The sequence below is a fragment of the Epinephelus moara genome, chromosome 1 (assembly GCF_006386435.1).
Source record: "Epinephelus moara isolate mb chromosome 1, YSFRI_EMoa_1.0, whole genome shotgun sequence".
Lineage (NCBI taxonomy): Eukaryota > Metazoa > Chordata > Actinopteri > Perciformes > Serranidae > Epinephelus > Epinephelus moara.
In genome coordinates this window covers 6,714,221-6,735,254 of record NC_065506.1, presented here as the reverse complement: position 1 = coordinate 6,735,254, position 21,034 = coordinate 6,714,221, and the positions used below count along the sequence as shown (strand labels likewise).

The 21,034-nt window shown below is 40.9% G+C and overlaps 2 protein-coding genes across 3 annotated transcripts; one reads left to right on the top strand and one right to left on the bottom strand.

The window, feature by feature from the left end:
* Nucleotides 1–1,881: 1,881 nt before the first annotated feature.
* On the top strand, nucleotides 1,882–3,480 carry il17a/f1 (interleukin 17a/f1). Its single transcript, XM_050074269.1, has 3 exons — nucleotides 1,882–1,970; nucleotides 2,837–3,051; nucleotides 3,213–3,480. Exons 1-3 carry the CDS (start codon nucleotides 1,938–1,940, stop codon nucleotides 3,457–3,459), a joined length of 495 nt encoding a protein of 164 aa, XP_049930226.1. The 5' UTR covers nucleotides 1,882–1,937; the 3' UTR covers nucleotides 3,460–3,480.
* Nucleotides 3,481–4,421: 941 nt separating this feature from the next.
* On the bottom strand, nucleotides 4,422–12,412 carry stmn4l (stathmin-like 4, like). Of its 2 annotated transcripts, none has more exons than XM_050074056.1 (7): nucleotides 12,359–12,412; nucleotides 10,738–10,805; nucleotides 10,506–10,601; nucleotides 9,303–9,511; nucleotides 8,280–8,444; nucleotides 8,154–8,171; nucleotides 4,422–6,151 (listed from the first exon to the last, which is right to left on the bottom strand). In XM_050074056.1, the coding sequence occupies exons 2-7, from the start codon at nucleotides 10,748–10,750 to the stop codon at nucleotides 6,143–6,145; spliced, it is 510 nt and encodes a 169-aa protein (XP_049930013.1). In that variant the 5' UTR covers nucleotides 10,751–10,805; nucleotides 12,359–12,412; the 3' UTR covers nucleotides 4,422–6,142. The 2 variants fall into 2 exon arrangements, with proteins under 2 accessions (XP_049930013.1, XP_049930099.1); XM_050074142.1 differs by having other exon boundaries at nucleotides 9,303–9,508.
* Nucleotides 12,413–21,034: the final 8,622 nt, after the last annotated feature.

Here is a 21,034-nt window from a genome sequence, read left to right as displayed (position 1 = left end):
CATTAATGACTTACTTTTATTGGCTTTTTGCTTCCGGGCTGTTGCTGCACTTTGCAATGGCGTGGTGAATGCGGTCGTCCTTGGTTCCGCACCGTGTGCCATAAAAGCTAGATTCTCTCACACTGAGCTGAGATGAAAGGAGTGCACATGATTTTTGTAAAAAACACAAATTAACAGTCTCATACTGCATTTTTGTTGTCGGTTATGGCGTGTGGTGTTTCGACGTAAGCGTAGTTCAGCCCCTGTTCTTAAGCCCAGTTTGGTCCTGTGATGTGATACAAAATGAAACCGTTTAAGAACTTTGGAGATTAAAGTTGCAGTTGTTGTGAACTGGCAGATCCGAGCTTGACTCAAGATGGCTGGTGTCACCTGCAACTCAGATGGTGGAACTGCCAGCAACTTGTTTTTGCAACTGTAGCCAGTATCTCACTATCACTCTCCTCATTCATACTTTAAAGAAGCTACAAATTATATTCAGCCACTAAATAAGCCTGAAAAGCTGGAATTCAGAACTGAAATACAGGTAATTGTTGCATAGAGATAATACACCATCTCATTTCGTTGGATTGGTGTGAACCAGCAGATTTTTAGAATGTTGCAGAACAGTGTATTGCAAGTAGTTATTAGTTTCCACTCATCTCATTGCAAATCTTTGGTCTGAATTGGGCTTTACACACATGTGGGAGCTCAGTGGAGTGGAGGAAAGAAAGACAACAGTAGAGCCGGAGATGGCAGCACTGACAACTGACAACTGCCATTTAATGAGCAGATAACATTTGAAAGGAGTGACTATTTCCATTTTGCATATATTTTGTAAAAAATTTTCTCCACGTACAACTCCTTACACAGTTTGCTCGGTTATGAACTTGAGAATTTTCAATTTACTTTCAAAATTTCACATTATCAAAAGAGGCAAAAACTATGTAGACATCAGAAATTTCTCTACATATGTGATAGTGTAACATGTGCTGATGTCACAATGTTCATTAATGTGCTGCTCTAAGAGCCTCCACTCTTCTGGTTTCAGTCTTTCCACCAGATATTGAACCAGCTGCAGAGATTTGCTCCCATTTAGACACAAGAGCATCACTGATGAGATCTTGAGATCAGGCCTCTGTGTAGACCTGTCACCAAACTATTTCTTTTTGGAGCCGACTTTGTCATGTTCAAACAAAAGAAACTAACACAAACTGCTGACACAAAGATGGAAGAACATTAGTGTCTAACATATTATTGTAGGTCATGTTATTATCTTGAATCAAACAAACCAAACAGAGCGAAGGCTTTGGTATGGCAACCCGGTCTGCCAACGTTTTCTAAGAAAGTTTCCCAACAAAGTTTCCCAACAAAGTTTCCCGATGATGATGTTAGTCAGCTTTTTTGTGCACATTTACATAACGTAAAGTTGGTTAGTTATGGTGGTTTTAAGGTAAGGCTTCACGCTGTGGAGGACAAGATGACCTAGAAAATCTGCTGCAACTTTTTTGTGCAGACTATTTGAACCCCTGCACCCACTGTGAAAGTGGGTCGACCATCAGGCCTTGTCATGCAGTCAGGTCTGTGTGGTTTAGAGGGGAGGATCAAAAACGCATAGATAGGAAAAGAAAAAAACGAAGATGGTGACATCATCAGAGGAAGTGATGCTGATGAGGATAAATGTCAGAGCTGAACCCGACAACCAGCAGAACACCAGCAGACAAGGAGAGCAACACCTGTTCCTCCACAAACACCAGCAGAGGACACAGTTTAGGTCTGTACATCAGCAAGTACCATCTGACCTCTAGATTACAGCTCCTGGCCAGAACCTCCAGCAGAGCCTGAGGACCCTGAAGAGCAAGACACAGTGAAGACTGAAAGATCTGCAAAGAGACAAAAGTCCAAAAAGAACTAAAAAGGACAACAAGGACAATCAAATCATAAGAGTCCAAACCGTCAGCATGTTTTTGACATCAAACTTCTCCAAAGTGAAGGTAAGAGTAGCTGGATTCTTCTTCCATTATATAATTTAAATCCATGCAAATCATTTTGTGTTCAGGATGACATCTGAAATTTTCAAAGCCAGAAATTTCAGTGCAAACAAATAAATTAGACAGTATGAAATGGATAATTGCGTGAATAAGAAAATATAAACATGAGCCAATAAACTGTTAAATTAATTTTTAAAATTCAACTCAGTATGAAATGCTGTTTGATAGTTTTTAATTTTCATAGTAACAGTGTTCATTTTTAAATTAAAGATGCTGCATGGGGGCATGTTTGCTTAAGCCCTTCAAATGCTGTTAATTATTTTGTTTTTATCAGTTCAATCAAATCTATTTAATCATTATTTTCAAAATGCATATTGGGGGCATTTTATGCATTTACTAGAGAATAGAGAATAGAGAGATGACAAGAATCAAGGGAACAACATGGTACAAAGCTCTCCAACTGTTTGATTTTATTAAGTATTTGATTATGTTATTATTATATTATGTTATTATATTTTAAACCCCTTAAGTTTCTTTATAGATTAAGACAATTATTTTTTTTTATAATTTAAGACATTTTAAGCATTCAGCCCTTTTATATTGTATTTTTAATTAAGTTGTGAAAACTGTGCTTATTTAACTTGTAAAATACTTAGTCATTTTAAAAAAATTATTTATGAAGGAAAATCCTTTTTTACAAAATCATGTTTTCCCATGTTGACCATTATGCGTTCAAAAAAGAAATGTGAAATGCTGAAAAAGGTTTAATAGCTTTGACATGTTATTTCTTGCATTTTACATGCAATGTAATAAACAGATATTAAACTGTAAACTATGCCTGAAGGTTAATTTCTTGTCCTCTTCCTCAGGCTGTCTGTGTGGTGGTGATGGTCATGATGATGATGATGAAGGAAGCGGCAGCAAAACCAGCAGGTCATTCAAAACACTCAGTGAAGACACACAAGACGTCCTCTGATGGTGCAACGGTGGAAACGGTCCCCCTGCAGCTTGACCCCAACGCTTTGACCGCCTCCAAAAACATCAGGCCCCTGCAGAACTCCTCCATCTCCCCGTGGACATACAAGTATGGAAACACATACACACCAACACACACCTTGTTAAAACAAACACACATAGAAAACCCCACCATTTGTAAGCTAAAACTTAATTGGTCTTTAATAAGAGAATTTAAAAATAAAGTGATCTTTACACTTTTTTGTCCCTACTCTCTCTCTCCATCTTCAGCATCACCAGTGACGACTCTCTGTTCCCTCCGGTGTTGTCGGAGGCTCGCTGTTTGCTGCGCGGCTGTCTGGACTCAGAGGGCCGGGAAGACCTGAACCTTGAGTCCAGACCCATCATGCACCAGGTCCTGCTGCTGCGCCGTGTCAAATCGACAGGGGCGGAGCACAGTTACCACTACAAGCTGGAGACCCGCCTCATTGCTGTGGGCTGCACCTGCATCCAACCCATTGTCCAACACCAAGACTGAAGGACAGCAGAGCTTCTGTATTGAAGACCAGAATCAAAGTATAACTATTACTTTCTATCTCCTAATTATGAATTTATACATAAGAATTAAGAGATAGAAACTCATAGTTCACCCAGTAGCTCAAGTCAAATATTTGTACCTCTCATAATTATGACAAACTGTGTCATATCATAGTATACAATTATTATCACATACTAATAATACCTTTATTTTTACAGTACAACAACAAAAGTTACTAAATGCTTTCCCATAGATTCCAATTGCATAAATCAGAGTGGAAGATATGGATGAACAATAATAATTGAGTGGGGATGTAATAAAAGAGTGGATTACATTTCCAAGTGCTTGGTAGATTTTAGGAGTCATCTGCATAGAAACGGGAACTGATTGTCATGCTCTGAAATATTGAACCTAAGCCTAATATGTATATATACTGTGGCTGGAGGATGATAGGACAGAGAATAATAAAAGGACCAAGTACATATCCTTCAATATGATGATTTTAAGTCACAAGTATCTGATCTTCTGAAGTCATTATTTCCAGCGTTTTACCAGTGTATTCAGTTTGATTTGATGTAAGGTGAAAGTCTTCTTTTGAACATTTCTGTGTGTTGCCTACATGCTGCTCTGTGATCTGCCAGTTGTGGAATTAATCTGCCCCTTTCTTCCCCATTAATTTCTTTTCAATTTCTCTTTTTTTGTTTACATTTTTTTTATTTGTCTCAAAACACAAAACTGGAGGAACTAGACAACTACACTCTGGAGCTGAAGTGTAAAAGCAAGCAGATTATTAGTGGGTGTGTTTCATATATTATGTTCTATTTATAGTTTAAGTTTATTTAAATAACTATTTAAAATGTTTTTCAGCAGGTATTTATTGGTGATGTTATATTAATATTAATGTATTTATTCTAAGGCAGAATGTGGTACTGATTCAATAAAAAAAACTGAAAAAAGAAGCAAAGTGTCTTTGTTTTATTCTTGAATTTAAAATATAATGTGATTTCTGTACATTGTCGTCATCATCATCATCATCATCATCATCATCTCACCCTGACTCCTTTACATTGCCGTTGCCAGGGAAACACGCACAAGCAAACACACCACTGCAGCTGTAAACACTGTACACAATCGATTATCAGTTATTCACCAGTAAAATTCACACATCCGTATTAGCAGGGGGTTGGTATAATGATTGTAGAGCAGGGGGAAGTATCCTGTATTATGGCTAATGTAAGCCACATGAGCTACCTAGCTGTTTGTGGTCAATGTAAAATATTGTTCACGAGCATCAAAATTCAGCAAGATTCTCATTGTGCCAGTTGTCTTTTCATTCCAGTTTACACAGCAACAAATAACAGGAGTGTAGCTTTAAATGGTAGCATAAATGCTAGAATGCTAATTTTAGAGCACAGATTTTTTTCTTTACTCGTCTCAATCCAACATGCATTTTGACTCGAACTCTTCTTAGTTTGGTGAGTGTTTGATTTTGAACTTGTGTCTGTATTTTCTATGTTCTAATTGGCACTCTCTGTGTCAGGGATGGATTGACTTGGACTCATCTCAGTCTCTTGAGTGTATTCACTTGGACCTGTTTTGGTTTTGTGGACGTTCTTTCAACCAGACTTGTCAGACTCTAATTGGCGTTCTGGCTCCGGCTCTGGCTTGTCTCGGTGAAAGTTTCCACCTCACCTTCTCTTGTTTTGGCGGGGGGTTTCATTCGGACTTCATGGTCTCCTGGGTGTTTTGACTCATCTCTGTCTTATCGGCATTTTGACTTGGACTCTCAGTCTCAGACACTAATCTCACCTATAACAGTCTTTGTTCTTTTTATCTGAAGTCCAGTTGACGTCTTTTTACCTCTCCTGGTTTTGGTCATAGTTTGGGCTTGACCTGCGTTGGGACGCGGTGTTGACTTAGTATGCTTTCCTACACCTGCCACAACATGTCTCTAAAGAGCCACATGTAACTGATCAAACCTTTCTTGTTGTCACACTGTTTTACAGTAAAAGCAGTGATCTAAACAGTCCAGCAGATGGAGCTCTTTAACTCTGATCAGTAGCATATCCAGGTAGCAGAGACTTCAACATCATCAACCCTTCCAGCAGGTAGAGGCAGTTCAGCTTGTATCTTTTTGTGACAAATCATTTTGACATAGAAGCAGAAGACTCCAAGTGCCACTACTGCAGTCCAGCTGCTTCTTTTTCTGGACTCAGTTCCTTTGTAGTGATATTTCCTTCTGGTTAAGGCCCAGCTTCTGTTAGGATGATTTCAGGTTTGTTTGAGTTGGACTTTTCACACTTATCAGAAGACTTTGAATCCTTGATACATACACAGTCACACAAACATGAACACATTGGCACTGTTGGCATGGCAACAAAGCACAGTAAAACCCCTGTGAACCATCTAATGATGACTGAATATGCAGTGTCCTTCAGACGTTTTTTCTTGTTATAAAGAGTTTATCTCATTAGGAAGAGTCCTGGTTGTACAGAGGAGGTCGAGCGGTCGGACTCGCCTTTAGTCCTCCTCCTCTTTTTCTTCTTCTCTCACTCTTTTCAGAGTCTCATCCTGTTAGTCTCCCATTTGGAGCAGTGCCAGGTTGCCGGCACACCAATCCTCAGCTCATCAGCCCTCCAAAATGGCTTCCAAGTAAAGTTCAGCTTGTGTTGTGATCAGGCCATCAAGACACCTGGAGGCAGAAGAAATGTGGTGGAGTTAGCACACTGGCAGAAAATCCAAAAAGTTTTTGATTCAGACACACTGTATAAGAATTATGCTTATTTCGGAGTTAAAGGGAGTTTTCAGATTGAGATTTGCTGTGAAAACAAACTTGAATATCAACAAAAGACAGAAGACAGAAAATGTGAGACTACCGAAATGATTATGTATAAATTGCTCACACACATTTTGCATCTATAGTAGTAAAGAAAAGGCTCACCAATGACAATTCCGTACTTTTTTTAGGATTATGATGCAGTTATCATGTTTACACTCAAGAGAAAATTTATACACTTTAAAAGTTTTTCTTAGTTTGAGCTGTTTAGTCCCGATGAAAGGAAATCTCAAAGCGACAGCATACAAGGATATTAAACCAAAGAAAGCTTTTTATATGGTGGCAACACTTTGGGGAAGACTTTTTACTGTTTCAAAGCATATTGCAGATTGAGCCACAAATTTAAGGTAAAAGTTTGATATTTAGGGTTATTACTAACTTCCTTGATTTTCACGAGAAGATACCATCCCGATGTCAAAAAGCATTTGGTAGCTGTAACAAATTTGTTTTTGAATGGCTTCCACAAACCAAGTATAACATGTTAATCAGTGAGCTTTTCAGTGGCTGGTAGGTGGATTTTGTTACCTTTGGACAGAGCAAGGCTAGCTGTTTCCCTCTGTTTCCATTCATTATGCTAAGCTAAGCTAACCAGCTGCTGTCTGGAGCTTTATATCTACTGTGCAGACATGAGAATGGTATCAATCTGAACACTGAACTCTCAGCAAGAAAGCAAATAAGCATATTTCCCAAAAAATCAAAACTATAAAGAAATGAGACAAACATGGCTCTTCAGATTAGAAACATGTACAGATAATGCTGGTTTTCAGACTGGCAACATATCCCTGGGCTCAGAAATAAACTACAATTTGCCAGCATATCTCAATCTCATCAAATTGTCTCTGGAAATGTTCAAGAATTTGTCTTCTACACATTTTCTCAAATGTCAGCCTGAAACATTTGGTAGTTTTTGTGGACATTTTGTCAGCAAAGACCAAAACCACAAGAGTCTGCATTACTATAAAGTAGCGTAACTTAAATGAAGACTTAAATAAGTAGTTTGTCATTTTGGAAAAAACACTTGTTTTCTTCTTCTAAGATTGAAACAAATGTCGTGTCAATGTGTTAACTTGTTAGCTTAGCTTGGTTTAGCTTAGCTTAGCATAAAGAATGGAAGCAGGGGAAATAGCGAGCCTGGTCTTCTTAAGAAGTACACCACCACTTCTAAAGCTCACTAATCAACACATTGTATGTTGATTTAATCCGGACACAAATAGAAATGTAAAAGCAACAGTTTGTTGTAAGAGGGGAGTTATGTATTCGGACTATTCATTGACAAACAGCAGTATATCCATCTGCCCAGTACTTCTTTGTATCGTCTCCATAGTGCAAATTGCCGGATCCAGATGTGGAGGAGCTCAGGTTTTGGTTTTGGTGTCTGTAAAGACACTATGATACCAGACCGGGCAGCCTCACTGTGACAGAAAGACTTTAGGAAGCTGCTCACAGTCACTGTTTGTTCAACTCACGTAACCACAAACATACGTTTTTTTTACATTTCTGTTTGTGTACAAGTTAAACAAACAAGATACAATGTATTAATTGGTGATTTTTAGAGTTGCTGGTGGGTGTATTTATTTATTTTCTGACACTGGAAAAAGTCTTCCCCATATTTCGAATCTTAATGCTAAGCTAAGTTAACCATGTCCTGACTCTAGATCTGTACTTAACACACGGACATTAGATTGATATTGACCTGTTAACTCTCTGCAATAAAACCCCAAAATGTCATACTTTTACTTTCACAGCGTTTTTCCAAGGTTTTTTTTGTTTATCTCTCTATGTGTTATCGGATCACTGTTTTCATATTTTGTATCAGTGCATCTACCAAGAATCCACTTCTCCTCCAGCTCGTCCTCACCTCCACACTGTGCTTGTCCTGAAAGACACAAACACAAACTCTCTTTAGTGACTCATTCCTGTGAAACAGAATCTAGGTCACCTCAGTAAATGAGCAGTCAACTGATAATAAAACCTCTGTCCTCACCTCCTCCTGCAGTCGCTCCTGTGAGGCGTTCAGATGCATCTGCAGCTGCTCCTTGACGGCGTCAGCGCGATGTTCCTGACGCTCTTTGGTCAGAGCTTTCTGAGCAACTTCACGCTCGTGCTCCCTCCTCTCAGCCAGGTGCTTCAGTAGCTCCGCCTCCTGACACTATAGGGAAACAGGAAGATTTTACAGTGAGCTTCTTGTATGCGCATGTCAGATCAGTTTTTCTCAGTTTTTACAGAACAGAGGCCATTTCACTTTTTTTCTCTATTGTGTTGCTATGAGTCTGTTGCGCTTTAACACTAGTTTCTTGGTGGACTTGTTTTCTGGTAGTATAATTTCTGAATTGACCACTGAATGGTGCTACACCAGTTAAACTGTGCTCTGTGTTTGGTCGATTTAAAACAAACATCAAAAGACCTCGAAACACATTAGGTTGCAGACTTAAAGCCGACAATCAGAAAACTGGCTAAAAGAGAGTGCTTGAATTGAGTTGCTGAATTCCTTAGTTAATTATCACTCATAAAACTGTAAAATGACTTGTGGGGTTCCTCAGGGATCTGTTTTAGGGCCACTGCTTTTTTGTGAGTAGATTACTGAAATATTTGACAACCGTTGGATGGATTGCCATGATATTTGTTTCAGACGTTCGTGTTCACCTCAAGATGTATTTGGATAATAACTTTTTTGTCCAATACATTTAAATAAGGACCAAATACATGCAGAACTAATGACATTCTCATAAGCCTAAGCTGTAGCTGCTAATGTAAGTGTGCTAACATGCTACAAGCTACTAAACATCAGAATGTTAGCATTATTGCTGTAAAAATGTTTGCATGCTGATGTTAGAATTTAACTTAGAGCACCATTGTGCCTATAAGTACAGCCACACAGAGCTGCTAGGTCTTAGTCTTGGTATATTAGCCAGTTGTTCAAATTAAAGGTGTCACTCTTAGTGAGAACGAGTGTGACCCAATAACAATTAAGAATCTGTTGAATGCTGTTGCCCTAATTTTAACACACCTTCCTCCTCTCCTGGGCAGCATCCAATTTCTTCTGGATCTCCTCCAGTGAGGGTTTCTGGCGAGGCGGTGTGGTCGCCCTCAGCTCAGGGCCCCCGTCAAAGGTAGGCGGCTTCAGGATGACCTCGAAGGCCTGGCCACTCGCTCGCTTGTTCAGCTCAATCACCTCCATGTCCCGGATGTTGCACAGGTTCAAGTCCACCACACCTGCTGCAAGAAGAGCACAAGACCATAAAATGTCTACAAACTGACAGAGAATTTTTCTGCAGCAGGAAACAGTTTTTTGAATTTGAATAATGTCTGTGTGGGTTTGTTCTGGGTGCTCCAGTTTCCTCCTACATGCAGTCCAGGCTGGTTAGGACGGAAGATAATGGAGGTACTAGATCCTGGTATATAGAGTGTTCCAGGAATGATGTTTTTCTGTAGGTCCACAAGCAAGTTAGCTTCGCTCGGGTTCCCTCGGCAAATGACATTTTTCTGTCAGATTTTGAATTATTGCAGCAAATGAGCTCAGTGGCAAACAAACATTTATGATACTTAAATGTTTTGTTCAGCAAGATAATCTTCTCAAATGAACACCACTTTTATGATTTTTGAATACTAAAATGCAATCACCAGAAGTAAAAAGCTAATGTTAGGCTATAAACAACATCTTCAACGTCACCACCACAACAAGGCTGTAAAGCTGTGTTCTGTGAGATGACATTCTGTAGTATCATTTAGCCACTTGTTAGCTATGTTAGCTATCACCTTTTATAAGATACATAAAAGCTTCAGAATTTACAAGTGGGTTATTTACCGACATAGTTTATGTCATAGAACAAAATATAATCTCATAAACTTGTATTAACCACAGACATTATTTTAGATATCTAGCCAAAAACCCATTCAAAAAACCCACTGACTTTGTGATGAGGGAATTGGAAGTGAAAATGCTAATGCTAATGCTCATTTGTGGGTTTTAAGACTCATTCCTGGAGCACTTTATTGGCGTATGTTCCAAATGATTCAGATTAGTTTTTTCACAGAAGACTTTTTCATTTGTCATTGCAGGAAAATCACAGATTGCTTATTTTTTTATCTGTAATGAGGCGATATGTAATCAGTTACACATTCACATATCAGCTGTGAAAAAGGTCTACTCCACCTCACCACCCAACCCCACTGTGGAGACCAGATGATTAATTAAAAGAGTGCTACTAACCTTCATTCTTGTCAGCTGGGGTGTCCCTTGGTTGGGGAAGGATGCAGGAGCAGAAGAGAGACACCAGGGGGAGCTCTCGCATCTTCTCCCTGTATGCTGGAGAGGGAAAAAAAAGAAAAGCTGCAGCTCAGCCACAAATCTGTAGCCTACAAATTCAGTCAAATGAACAGCACATCACATAATCAAGAAACAATATGAGGAAAAAAAACAGTCAGAAAATGTCTATAATTACCTGCTAGAGTCATTATGCTGCTGTTGCTGTTCTCTGTCGAAGACACTGTGGTGAGGTAGAGTCTGTTCCTGAGGAGAGACACAAAACTGACATTAAAGAAAATCCAGTAGAATCAGTTAAGTAGAATGACTGTGTGGTATGGAGGGTAACCTGCAGAGGAAACACTGAGCTCAAGCAAAGCTTCTCAGGCAATGACACACTTTAAGCATCTCATACAGGAAAGTGGGCTACTAGTGCAGGGAGGTATGGCAGAAAAGCAAAATTAAATGAAAGGGAAGACACTGAAAAAGAGGGAAAATATGAAACACATCAGGAGAAACAAAAGAAAGAAATAAAGTGGAAGAAAGAAAAGCTGCTGAGCTGAGTTAAAGCTGAGTTAAAGGTCACCTGGGAATTTTGCTTTTTTGTGTTTTGACATTTGTACTGCAGATAGAGACAGATTCTTCTAGTAGCTTTTTTTATGTTAATAAATGCTAAAAATGTATCTTACATTTATTTCATACGTCACAGGAGTTTTTGCACATCCCAGACGTCCTCTCAAAGCTTCTTTACAAAAGTGAATCTCACTTTGATTTAAAGGTCAGATTTTCCCAGCTTGTTTCATGAGTTGAGTCATCCGTATGAATATCAGTATTAGCTGTTTTTGACATCAGGAGACTAAAATAATTCATCCAAAGTGTGAAGACTGAATCAGCAGCAAACACACGGCACAAAACACTGCAGGAGTCTCAGGTTATATATCAGCCTCCTGATCATCCAGTTGCTGCACAAACACTCAAACTGAGTCAGAGGAAGTTCAACAGCGTCATAAACCTTCACTTTACGTGCTCATTTAGTGCATAAAAAGATGGAAATTCAGAGAAATATGATCTCACATATAAAACTGTTGATGTGCACAAACACTGGAGCTGCAGGTTAGGATGATTTTCTCTATTCATCTGTCAAACATCTTTTCCATTAATTGTTTAATCTCTGCAATGTCCAAAGTAAAGCCAAATATCTATGTTTAGCTGTCAAAATCAGTCTGAACAACAAAGACATTCAGATGAGAAACAGAGGAAAGCAGCAGATCTTCACTTTGGAGAAACAGATTATATTTCTAGTAAAAAAAAAACAAAACCTGAAAATATTCTGTTTGCCACCTGTTTTAAAATGGGTTATCATTCAAGGGTTAATGCAAACACAAAACTTTGTGTGTGTGTGTGTGTGTGTGTGTGTGCGTGTGTGTGTGTGTGGGTGCAGGGATTAAGCGATGATGTCATTGTTGCCAGTAAGAGCATCACCTTCTGCAGAGAAGAGCGAGTCGAGCACGCAGCTTAAACACTAAACTGAACAAAAGAAGAAAAAAGGAAAGATGCAGCAAACAAAGCAGCAGAGACAGAAACACAGAAAAGACTGAAATGACGAACAGAATCTGCTGCAGATAATTAAAAGAATGAAGGAGCAAATCAGATGAGTGAAGCCTGCTTTTATCTATACACATATCTGTTCAAAAGAGGCTGCAGCCATCTGTGGTGCAAACATGCAGAAAGCTTTTGAAACTAACATAAAATCATCACAAATAAAGGAAGACATATGATGTATGTATGTGTAAGTGTGTATGGGTGCAGTGTGTACTCACCCTGCAGTGATGCTCGGTCTCTCTGTTCAGACTGAAGATCTGCAGCTCAGCAGCATCAGCACCAAACAGCAGCCTGCTACATGACATCACCCAGGAGTGATCTGATTGGCTAGCAAAGATACTGGGCTGTGATTGGTCCAGCAAGGCAAAAGGAGGATGGGGAGGAGGGGGAGGAGGACGGGCTGTAGAGCAGTGGAGGTTTATTTCAGAGGAATCCTTCACTAACAGAAAGCTTCTCATCCCAATCACAGTGACTTTAATGGATAATTCTGTTTTTTAAATACAAGGAATTGGACTTTTCAGTAGAAGTCATTATACTCACACACAGTGCTGAGAACTTTATGAGTCATACTGGGTAGCTGATAATTAAAATCAGACTGATGAGATCATGCTTTGCACACACACAGATGCCTTTGCAACAGCTGACTTGCTTGGTAACTGACAAAAACACCAGAAGAAGAACTTCTGCATTTTAACAATTCAGTTACAACAACAATAGTTTAGCGAGCATTAGTTAACTACACTCAGCTGTTTTGAGATCTGTCTGTCTCAACTGTCTCAATGTGTGTTACTGCAAAACAGATAACTAACTTTGCTGTCTAATCTCCACTCACATTAGAAACTTGTAGAAGGAAACACAGGCCTCCTAAACTGACCAATTACAGATCTTGTTGTCTCCACGTGGTGCTGGTCAGCTAGTTGTACAGGTTTTGTCACATTAACTTCCACAATATCACACACAGTAAGGGCCATCAACTGTCCTATAAGATGCTTTTGATCAAGCATTTCATAGGAAGACAGAAGCCCTGATCACCTGACATCCTCAGACAAATAACTCCCAAAATTCTGTTTATTTATTCATTTTTGAGATGGTTTTTTAAGGCATTTTTGCCTCTATGATCATTAATCCCTGAGGAGAAATTCTAATTTTTTCCACTCCATTGTCATATAAACACAGGCCTGAAATACACACACATGCACAAGCAGGACCTATACATGCATTAAATTGACACATGTCAGAGTGAGGGAGCTTGAGTGCCTTGCTCAAGGGCACCTCTGCAGTGCTCCAGCTACCAGTCCACACCCTATACTTGGTTTGTACGAGGACTGGAACCGGTGACCCTGTTCCCAAGCCTAATGCCTGTGGACTGAGCTAGGGCCGCCCCACTACAGCTGAAGACAGACAGGAAAGGTTGGAGAGAGAGGGGAGTGGCATGCAGTAAAGGGCCAAGGGTCAGCAGACACTTAAACAACCAAATTCAAAAATCTTGGGAAATGTCATGATACACAAGATATCTCAACTACCAACTGATGGAAGGATTCAGCCATAAACAAGTCACAGGCTTGAACAAAAAGACAAGAAATGAAATCCAACTGAAGATACTGTGCTGCAAGTATTTTGACATTTGTACTTGTTTACTTTCAGGAGCTTTTACTTTCCTCACACTCTCCTGCAATCATTGCTTTCTATTGTCCTTTTTTTTTTTTTTTTACTGTAAAGTAATCGTATGAATTCACACAGACAGGTGGTCCTGACCTTTGACCTCTGTGAGGACATATACAGTAGTAAAGACAAGAATGTTTCACCAGACCAAAAAAAAATTTCAGGTTTTAGAAAACACACATACAGTAGGCCTACACTTTGTCGTTATGGAATTAAAATTGCAGGAAAACTTGTGAAACATGGAGATAAAACAAGAGCCGAATGTGGCTGGATCCAGCAGATCTGGTTTGATCTGGTTTGTTGGGTCGATGTGCTTCTGAGGAAATGTCAGCACTAAATTTAAAGGCTGACAATGAACTGTTACTCATCCTGACTGAACACTCATCTCACACACACACACTCAGATCTGTATTTGTGTATTAACGCCTCCATCTGTTGCTCTGGTTGACAGCCAAACTCCTCCGTCTCTCGCTTTTCATTCAGCACTCACAGCTCCACAGAAGCTGCAAATGTGATAATAATAAAAAGGTGCTGAAACTATAAAGCAACATTTTGGTTGCAGGCTTTGGTTCAGTGCTGTTAGTGTGTGTTTACCACCTTTATTCTGGAGGTCCTCAGGTGCCCACTGGGTTCCTGTTGATCAGGACCTAAAGTCGAGCTGGTTTGTTACGTGTTGGAGCATCATGCTGTTTGGCTCCAACATATTTTGTATTTTAGAAAATGCATCTCTGCAGATCAGGGTAAGGTGACCTTCAGGTGAAGCACATGTTACATTAACATCTTCACATCTGTCTCTTTGCATTACATGAAAGCACATCTTTTAGACTATTATCTCTGTACATTGCATATATTCTATGTTAGCTTCATACTGTGAACATTTGCACATCCCCTGGACAACATTTTGCACATTTCTGCACAAAAACTATAACTTCTTAAACTGCTTAACAGCACTTTCATTTTTATTGCAAATTTTCTTACTAATTCTTTATGTATGTTTCTTGACTTTTCTTGTCCTTTGTTTACTGCAATGCATAAATACACCAAAGCAATTTCCTTGTGAATTCCATCTGAAAACCTGCTTGGGAATAAAGGGTATTCATATTCTGAGGTAGCATCAAATTCTTCAGAAAGGCTCAGAGTTAATATTTGCATGCATTCTCTAAATTTGGGGAACATTGCACAGTGTCTGCAAGAGTTTTAATCAGAAGACAAGAGTTCAGAAAATTGCAGAAAAAAATGATTTTTTCTTAAGTTCACTGAAGTCTGATTTGTATGAAGATGAACTTTGTATGAGTGAGCTGAGTGTAAAAAAATATATATATCGGAGGAAAGATTATTCTGGCAAAAATGAGCTTAGGTTATCAACAGTACCAGTATTGTATTTTACAAGCACTACCTGTGCCATAGTTTCCTAAACAAACAAGAAGGAGCTCCTCAGAGAAGACTGAAAAATAAAACTGTATCTTTCTAAAGGTCAGAGGTCACACCACAGATGGACAGTGACACTGCAGGATGATTCTTCATGTGAACTCTGCACTTTGTTTAAATGACTTCAGCTTCATCACAGCTGAACATCTCTACGTGTGCAGCATGACTGACAGAGGCCAGCAGGAGACTACAGCTCCCATCATGCACCACAGCAGAACACAGTGTTCTCACACACTGTTCTTCCTCTTCTCCTCACACTAAAGCAGATGATGTAATGCAGCTGCAGTGTGTGTGTGTGTGTGTGTGTGTGTGTGTGTGTTTGTGCATGTGTTATTGTACTAGCATCACTGTGAGGACCAGTTTTGGTTTAACACTTCAGAGACAATTTGGATGCTGAGCAGCTGTTTGTGGGTTATAGAGGATTTTAGGTTACGTGTGCTTCTGCAAAGGTTCAGATTTGTGTGAATTTGTTTGTGTGTGTGTGTGTGTGTGTGTGTGTGTGTGTAGGTGGCAAGGTGAGCGAGTGACTGCAGAAGCAAGGAGAGAGAGAAACCTCCACATCCCAACTGATGATGTCACCCGCAGCCAATCAGCTCAGAGCTCTCAGAGCTACACTGTCAGGATGTGTGTGTGTGTGTGTGTGTGTGTGTGTGTGTGTGTGTGCGTGTGCGTGCGTGTGTGTGTGTGTGTGTGCGTGTGTGTAGGAGAGACTCTAAAGTCAAATCAGGATTCAGCAGAAAAAAACAAAACAACACATCTGCAGCACTTTTTTTTGCAGAGCTGCATGCAGCATACAGGACAGAGTTGTTTACAGTACAATAGAATAGTACAGAATAAAAATGAATGAAATAGAATACAATATAATACAGTACATCAGAAAATAATAAAATAAAATAGAACATAAAATAAAATGATACAAATACAAAATACAAAATGAAACAGAGATGTGATACAAACATGGGGGCGGGGCTCTGGCTCTGCAGGCTGCTTTCGAGGACAAACAGCAGCAGACTAACTGGAAGCAATGACATCACCTCTGAGTCCTGACGATGATGTCACAGTCAATGAGGTCACTGCACTGCGCTCAACACACAGTGATGTCATGACAATGTGACAGATTACAGAGAGAGTAAGAAGAAAGGATGAGTCATGTAGCTGATAATCGAGGCTGAGGTGAGACTAATCAGACACAAAGAAAAATCTGAGGTGTGTGTGTGTGTGTGTGTGTGTGTGTGTTTGTGATGATACTGAAGGGAGAGATGTTGCTGCTTTGTTAAAATATCTCACATTTTTTGTTATTTGAGTAACACAGAGGATGATCAACACTGTGATCTTTCTGCAATCATCTCATTATAACTTCGGTATAGGAGATAATTTTGTGCCCCGAGTTTAGACTTCCAGGCAGCACTGCCTTAAGGCCCTGACACACCAAGCCGACGGTCGGCCGTTGACCAAAGTCGGGCCGTCGGTGAGCGTCTGTCGGCCTAGTTTTTGCGGTGTGTCCTGCACTGTCGGCACTTTGGCGTTGGGGGCGGCGGCTTTTTGGCCGATTGAGCATGTTGAATCGGCGGCGGAGCTTGTCGGTGAGAGAGATCACTCTGATTGGCTGTTCAGGTTTTATTTCCTCGCCCCTGTAGTGAGTGAATCTGCCTGTAGTGAAACTGGGGCTAACCGGTGCTTCAAAAAAGTTTGTATGTTCCCCGCTTACACAAAAAGGGTTCTGTGTTTCCCGCTTGGTTGAGCAGGGAACATAGAACCTTTTTTGTGTAAGCGGGGAACATAGAACCTTTTTTGCAGGGTTAAGTGGGGAACATAGAACCCGGGAAACATAGATACGCTCCCAGATCCGCTGCTTCTTCCCACTTTAACCTGAATAACAAACCGGAGCTAGCTGGGGGTGGCTAGCAGAGCGTTAGCCGCAGCATGACTGGAGGGAAGCACAGCCAGTTAGCCTCCATTAGTCTCTGAGCTAGCCCCGGCTCTCCGTTTGGATCCAGCCGGAGCACCAAGCCCTGGTTTGTTTTTCAGGTTAAAGTGGGAAGAAGCAGCAGGTTTATTGGGCAGCTGAGTGAAGGGGTCCATGTCATTGGTCCGACAGTCCACTAGTCCGACATCCCATTAGTCCGACGGTCCGCGGTGCTGAACGGCTCCCGGCGGGCGTATTTCTACCTTGATGATGCGCTGCGACCGGCTCTGGGCCAGCTGGGAAAGGCTTGAGGCGGAGCAGGCTCACGGCTTATGTGTTTGTCACTTTCTTTTTCATTTTAACCCACACCATGATCTTTTCCTGACCCTAAAGTGGTTTTTGTGCCTAAACCTAACCAGACCTTAACCACAGGGCATCATGATGATTTCGGAACGGACTTCGGAACAATGGGTTTAATACGGTCGGAACAATGGGTTTAATATGGTCGGAACAATGGGATGTCGGACCAATGGGCCGTTCCCGAGTGAAGTGGAGCCTGTGGAGGAAACACCAGGACCGTCTGGATGTAATAGTCCGTGGAGATGCTGCGGTGCTCAGCTGCACAGATAGGAAACCCCTCGGCTGCTCTCTCTCACGCAGGCGCAGAACGTACATGCTACTTGGCCGTCGGATGTAGTCCGTGTAGTGTGTTCAAATGCAACTGACACAGGGCGACGTGAGGCGACGTAGATGATGCAACAGTTGGCTTTCGTCACCGCTAGTTCTTTGATGTCGGTTTGGTGTGTCATCACCTTTACACTGCATCTGCTTGTGGCAGAAACTTATTGTGAACTCTAATGTGTCGGCTGGTAGGAATTACTCTGCAGTTTGTCATCACCCACATGAGACCTGTGAAGCTCAGTGCTTTCAGCTGCAGTGCTGCTTGACAAAATGTTCAGTCAGGTTAATAAAAATGCAGACACTTTGGCACTGACCGTGACTATAGGGACAGAGACATTTAATAGCCGGGGGTTGGGGAGCTGTGGCTGGGGCCTTGGCACTACTCAGCTCGGATGGCAGAGGGGCAAAGTGGCAGAGACTGCAATGACAGCAGAGAGACAAGACAGGTTTAAATATTGTTCAGCTAAGATGATCATTGGATGATAGAAAACCCCTTAAACCAATCTCAAAGATGGAATAACTTGAGCTTGCTCCTGTTGTGTGAGGCGGCAACCACAATCCAACCCGACCACCACTGATGTGCCTCTGAGCAAGACTTACTGCTCCAGTTGAGTCTACAGCCTCCACGTGTGAATGTGTGTAACTGTGTCAGAGTGAACAGAGCGTTTATTATGATTTACTCAAAAGGTCCACATTCTATGAGCTGCAGAGATAAATCTGGACTGAAAGATTTATGTAACTGCCAGTTTAAACCAGTTGAAACAAGTTTACCTGTGTGTGTGTGTGTCTGTCTGCTCAGCCCCAGAATGAATGAGCAGCCTGACTCTCAGCCAGCAGTCGTGTGTTTTATTCGTGTCAGTGAAGCGTCGTGACTCTCAGCGTTTCTGTTTCTGGTCGTGTCTGCAGCCCACTGAGGAGGAGGAGAGAGAGAGGGGAGGGGACAAGAGAGAGAAAGGAGGGGAGGGGGGGCGAGTGAGCCGCAGGCAGAGGAGGAGAGGGAGAGAAAGAGAACAGACAACAGTGTAGGCTGAATGTCAGCGGAGGTGAGTCACTGCTGCTGCAGGCGGAGGGTTCCAGAAACTCACCTGAGAGAAAGACAGGCAGGCAAGCAGGCAGGCAGACAGACAGACAGTCAGGCAGACGTGCCACCAAACCTTGATTCAAAACCAACAGTGCTCCCTTGTCTTCCAGAAATGTCCAAATCTGCTACCAGACTAGACTTCAGCTACCAGCACATTTTGTGTGTAGACTTTTGCACACTGAAACACTTTTTTGCACAGTGAGTGTGTTTCCTAATGTTTGATGTTTTGATTAAAATCAAAGTTTATATATACTTACAAACAATACATTTACACTTAATTTATAAAGTTAAAGTTTACAAAAGCCATTCTTACCCTCCATCATTTCAAACTCTTCAGTGCACATTGCACGTTTTTTCGAGAACCTTTTGGAGGAAATGACTGTTGCAAAGTCTGTTTTGATGAGAATTAGGCCACTGACAATGATTACAACTCAATAATGAACAAATGTGGTGTGACACACAGCAGAGACTGTTTTGCCTGAGACGCCTGAGGAAATTCCAGGTATCCCTTCAAATACTGAGGAATTTCTATTCCTGCACCATCAAGAGTGTCCTTACAAGAAACATCACTGCCTGGTATGGAAACAGCACTGAACAAAAAGAGTGGTTCTTTCAGCTGAACACACCAAATGCACTGCTCTACTCTCCATAAAGGATGTTTAAACCAGGTGCTGCAAAAACAAGGCCAGGAAAATCATTAAAGATCCCAAGCACCTGGATAACAGCCCTATTCCCCGCTGTGGTCAGGAAGAACTTCTACCCTCAGGCCACAAGGATCATAAATAAAGACCCTGCCTAAAACACCCCAATCAATCATTTTTTTCAGTCAATCAATTTTATTTATAAAATACAAATCACAATTTGCCTCACAGGGCTTTACAGCATACGGCATCCCTCTGTCCTTATGACCCTCACAGTGGATAAGGAAAAACTCCATCTGAGGAGGGTTCCCTCTTCCAGGACAGACAGACGAGCAATAGATGTCGTACAGAACAGATCAACATAATAAATTAACAGTAATCTGTATGACACAATGAGACAGAGAGAGAGAGAGAGAGAGATGCAGGACAGACGGTAATGCTTACAACAACATTAATGAATATACCCCATAGACTTTTATTATTATGAAACTGTTTTAAACATACAAATTGATTGAACAGGTGGACTGCATTTCACTGAAATTACGTTCTTGTGATTTTGTGTGACAAATAAATAAATAAATTAAATCGATTGATTGTACAGCACAATGTTGTGATGCATGATGCATCACCTACTTTAAACAGTTTTCATTTCTCATTGTTATGTAACATTTTGAGCCCAAATGTAGTGTGAAGACATTTTGTGTGAAGACTTTTGTTGAAACTCTGAACTCCATTCTGCCATGGATCTGGCTTTGTGCAGGAAGACACTGTCATGCTGAAAAAACATACAGTGGTGTGAAAAAGTGTTTGCCCCCTTCCTGATTTCTTACTTTTTTGCATGATTTCNAAAACATGCAAAAAAGTAAGAAATCAGGAAGGGGGCAAACACTTTTTCACACCACTGTAATTGTCTAAAATATTACTGTATGTAGCATTAACATTTCACTTCACTGGAACTACAACAGACCAAGACAGCCAACTGTCCTGTGGAAGTTGGCTGCAGAGGGTTTGTGGGTACATCCACCTAGAGCTTCTTGAAGAGCGTGGGAGTGACTGGTCCCAAACTCAAAAAGGCACTCAAAATTGAGGAGGAGGCAGAACAGGGGAGCTTCTGGCCTTGGCTCCGAAGGACGGACCTGGCATAGGAAAGCAAAGGTCCTGGGGTTAGCTACAAGGGGTGGTCGGGAGACATCTCTACAATTGCACTACCACCATGAGATGTCCAAGATTAATATGGTGAAACATCAAAGAAGGAAGGTATCAGGCTGACAACCCTGAAGCAGCCCCAAGGGCCTGTTGGAGGTGCAACAGGCAGCAATGTCTAGCAGGTAGCCCTTTATCTGTGCTTCCATCAATTACAAGTTAAAGTCCTGCATTGAAAATATGAAAAGTTAAAAGTTTGGGCACCTGTGGTCAACATTTCTTTTACTGTGAATGTTTAAGTGCTGCCTAAACAGCTGCCTAGCACTCTGGAAACTAAAATAACAGATGGAGA

Bases quoted from the DNA above. Each gene is read 5' to 3' on its own strand.
- stmn4l (XM_050074056.1), bottom strand. The intron at 9,512-10,505 runs GTTAGTAGCACT...CTCTTCTTGCAG, and splicing joins CCCAGCTGACAAGAATGAAG to CAGGTGTGGTGGACTTGAAC. The intron at 8,445-9,302 runs GTGTGTTAAAAT...GTTTCCCTATAG, and splicing joins CTGCCCAGGAGAGGAGGAAG to TGTCAGGAGGCGGAGCTACT.
- il17a/f1 (XM_050074269.1), top strand. From the start codon at position 1,938: ATGTTTTTGACATCAAACTTCTCCAAAGTGAAG. The intron at 1,971-2,836 runs GTAAGAGTAGCT...CCTCTTCCTCAG, and splicing joins CAAACTTCTCCAAAGTGAAG to GCTGTCTGTGTGGTGGTGAT. The intron at 3,052-3,212 runs GTATGGAAACAC...CTCCATCTTCAG, and splicing joins ATCTCCCCGTGGACATACAA to CATCACCAGTGACGACTCTC.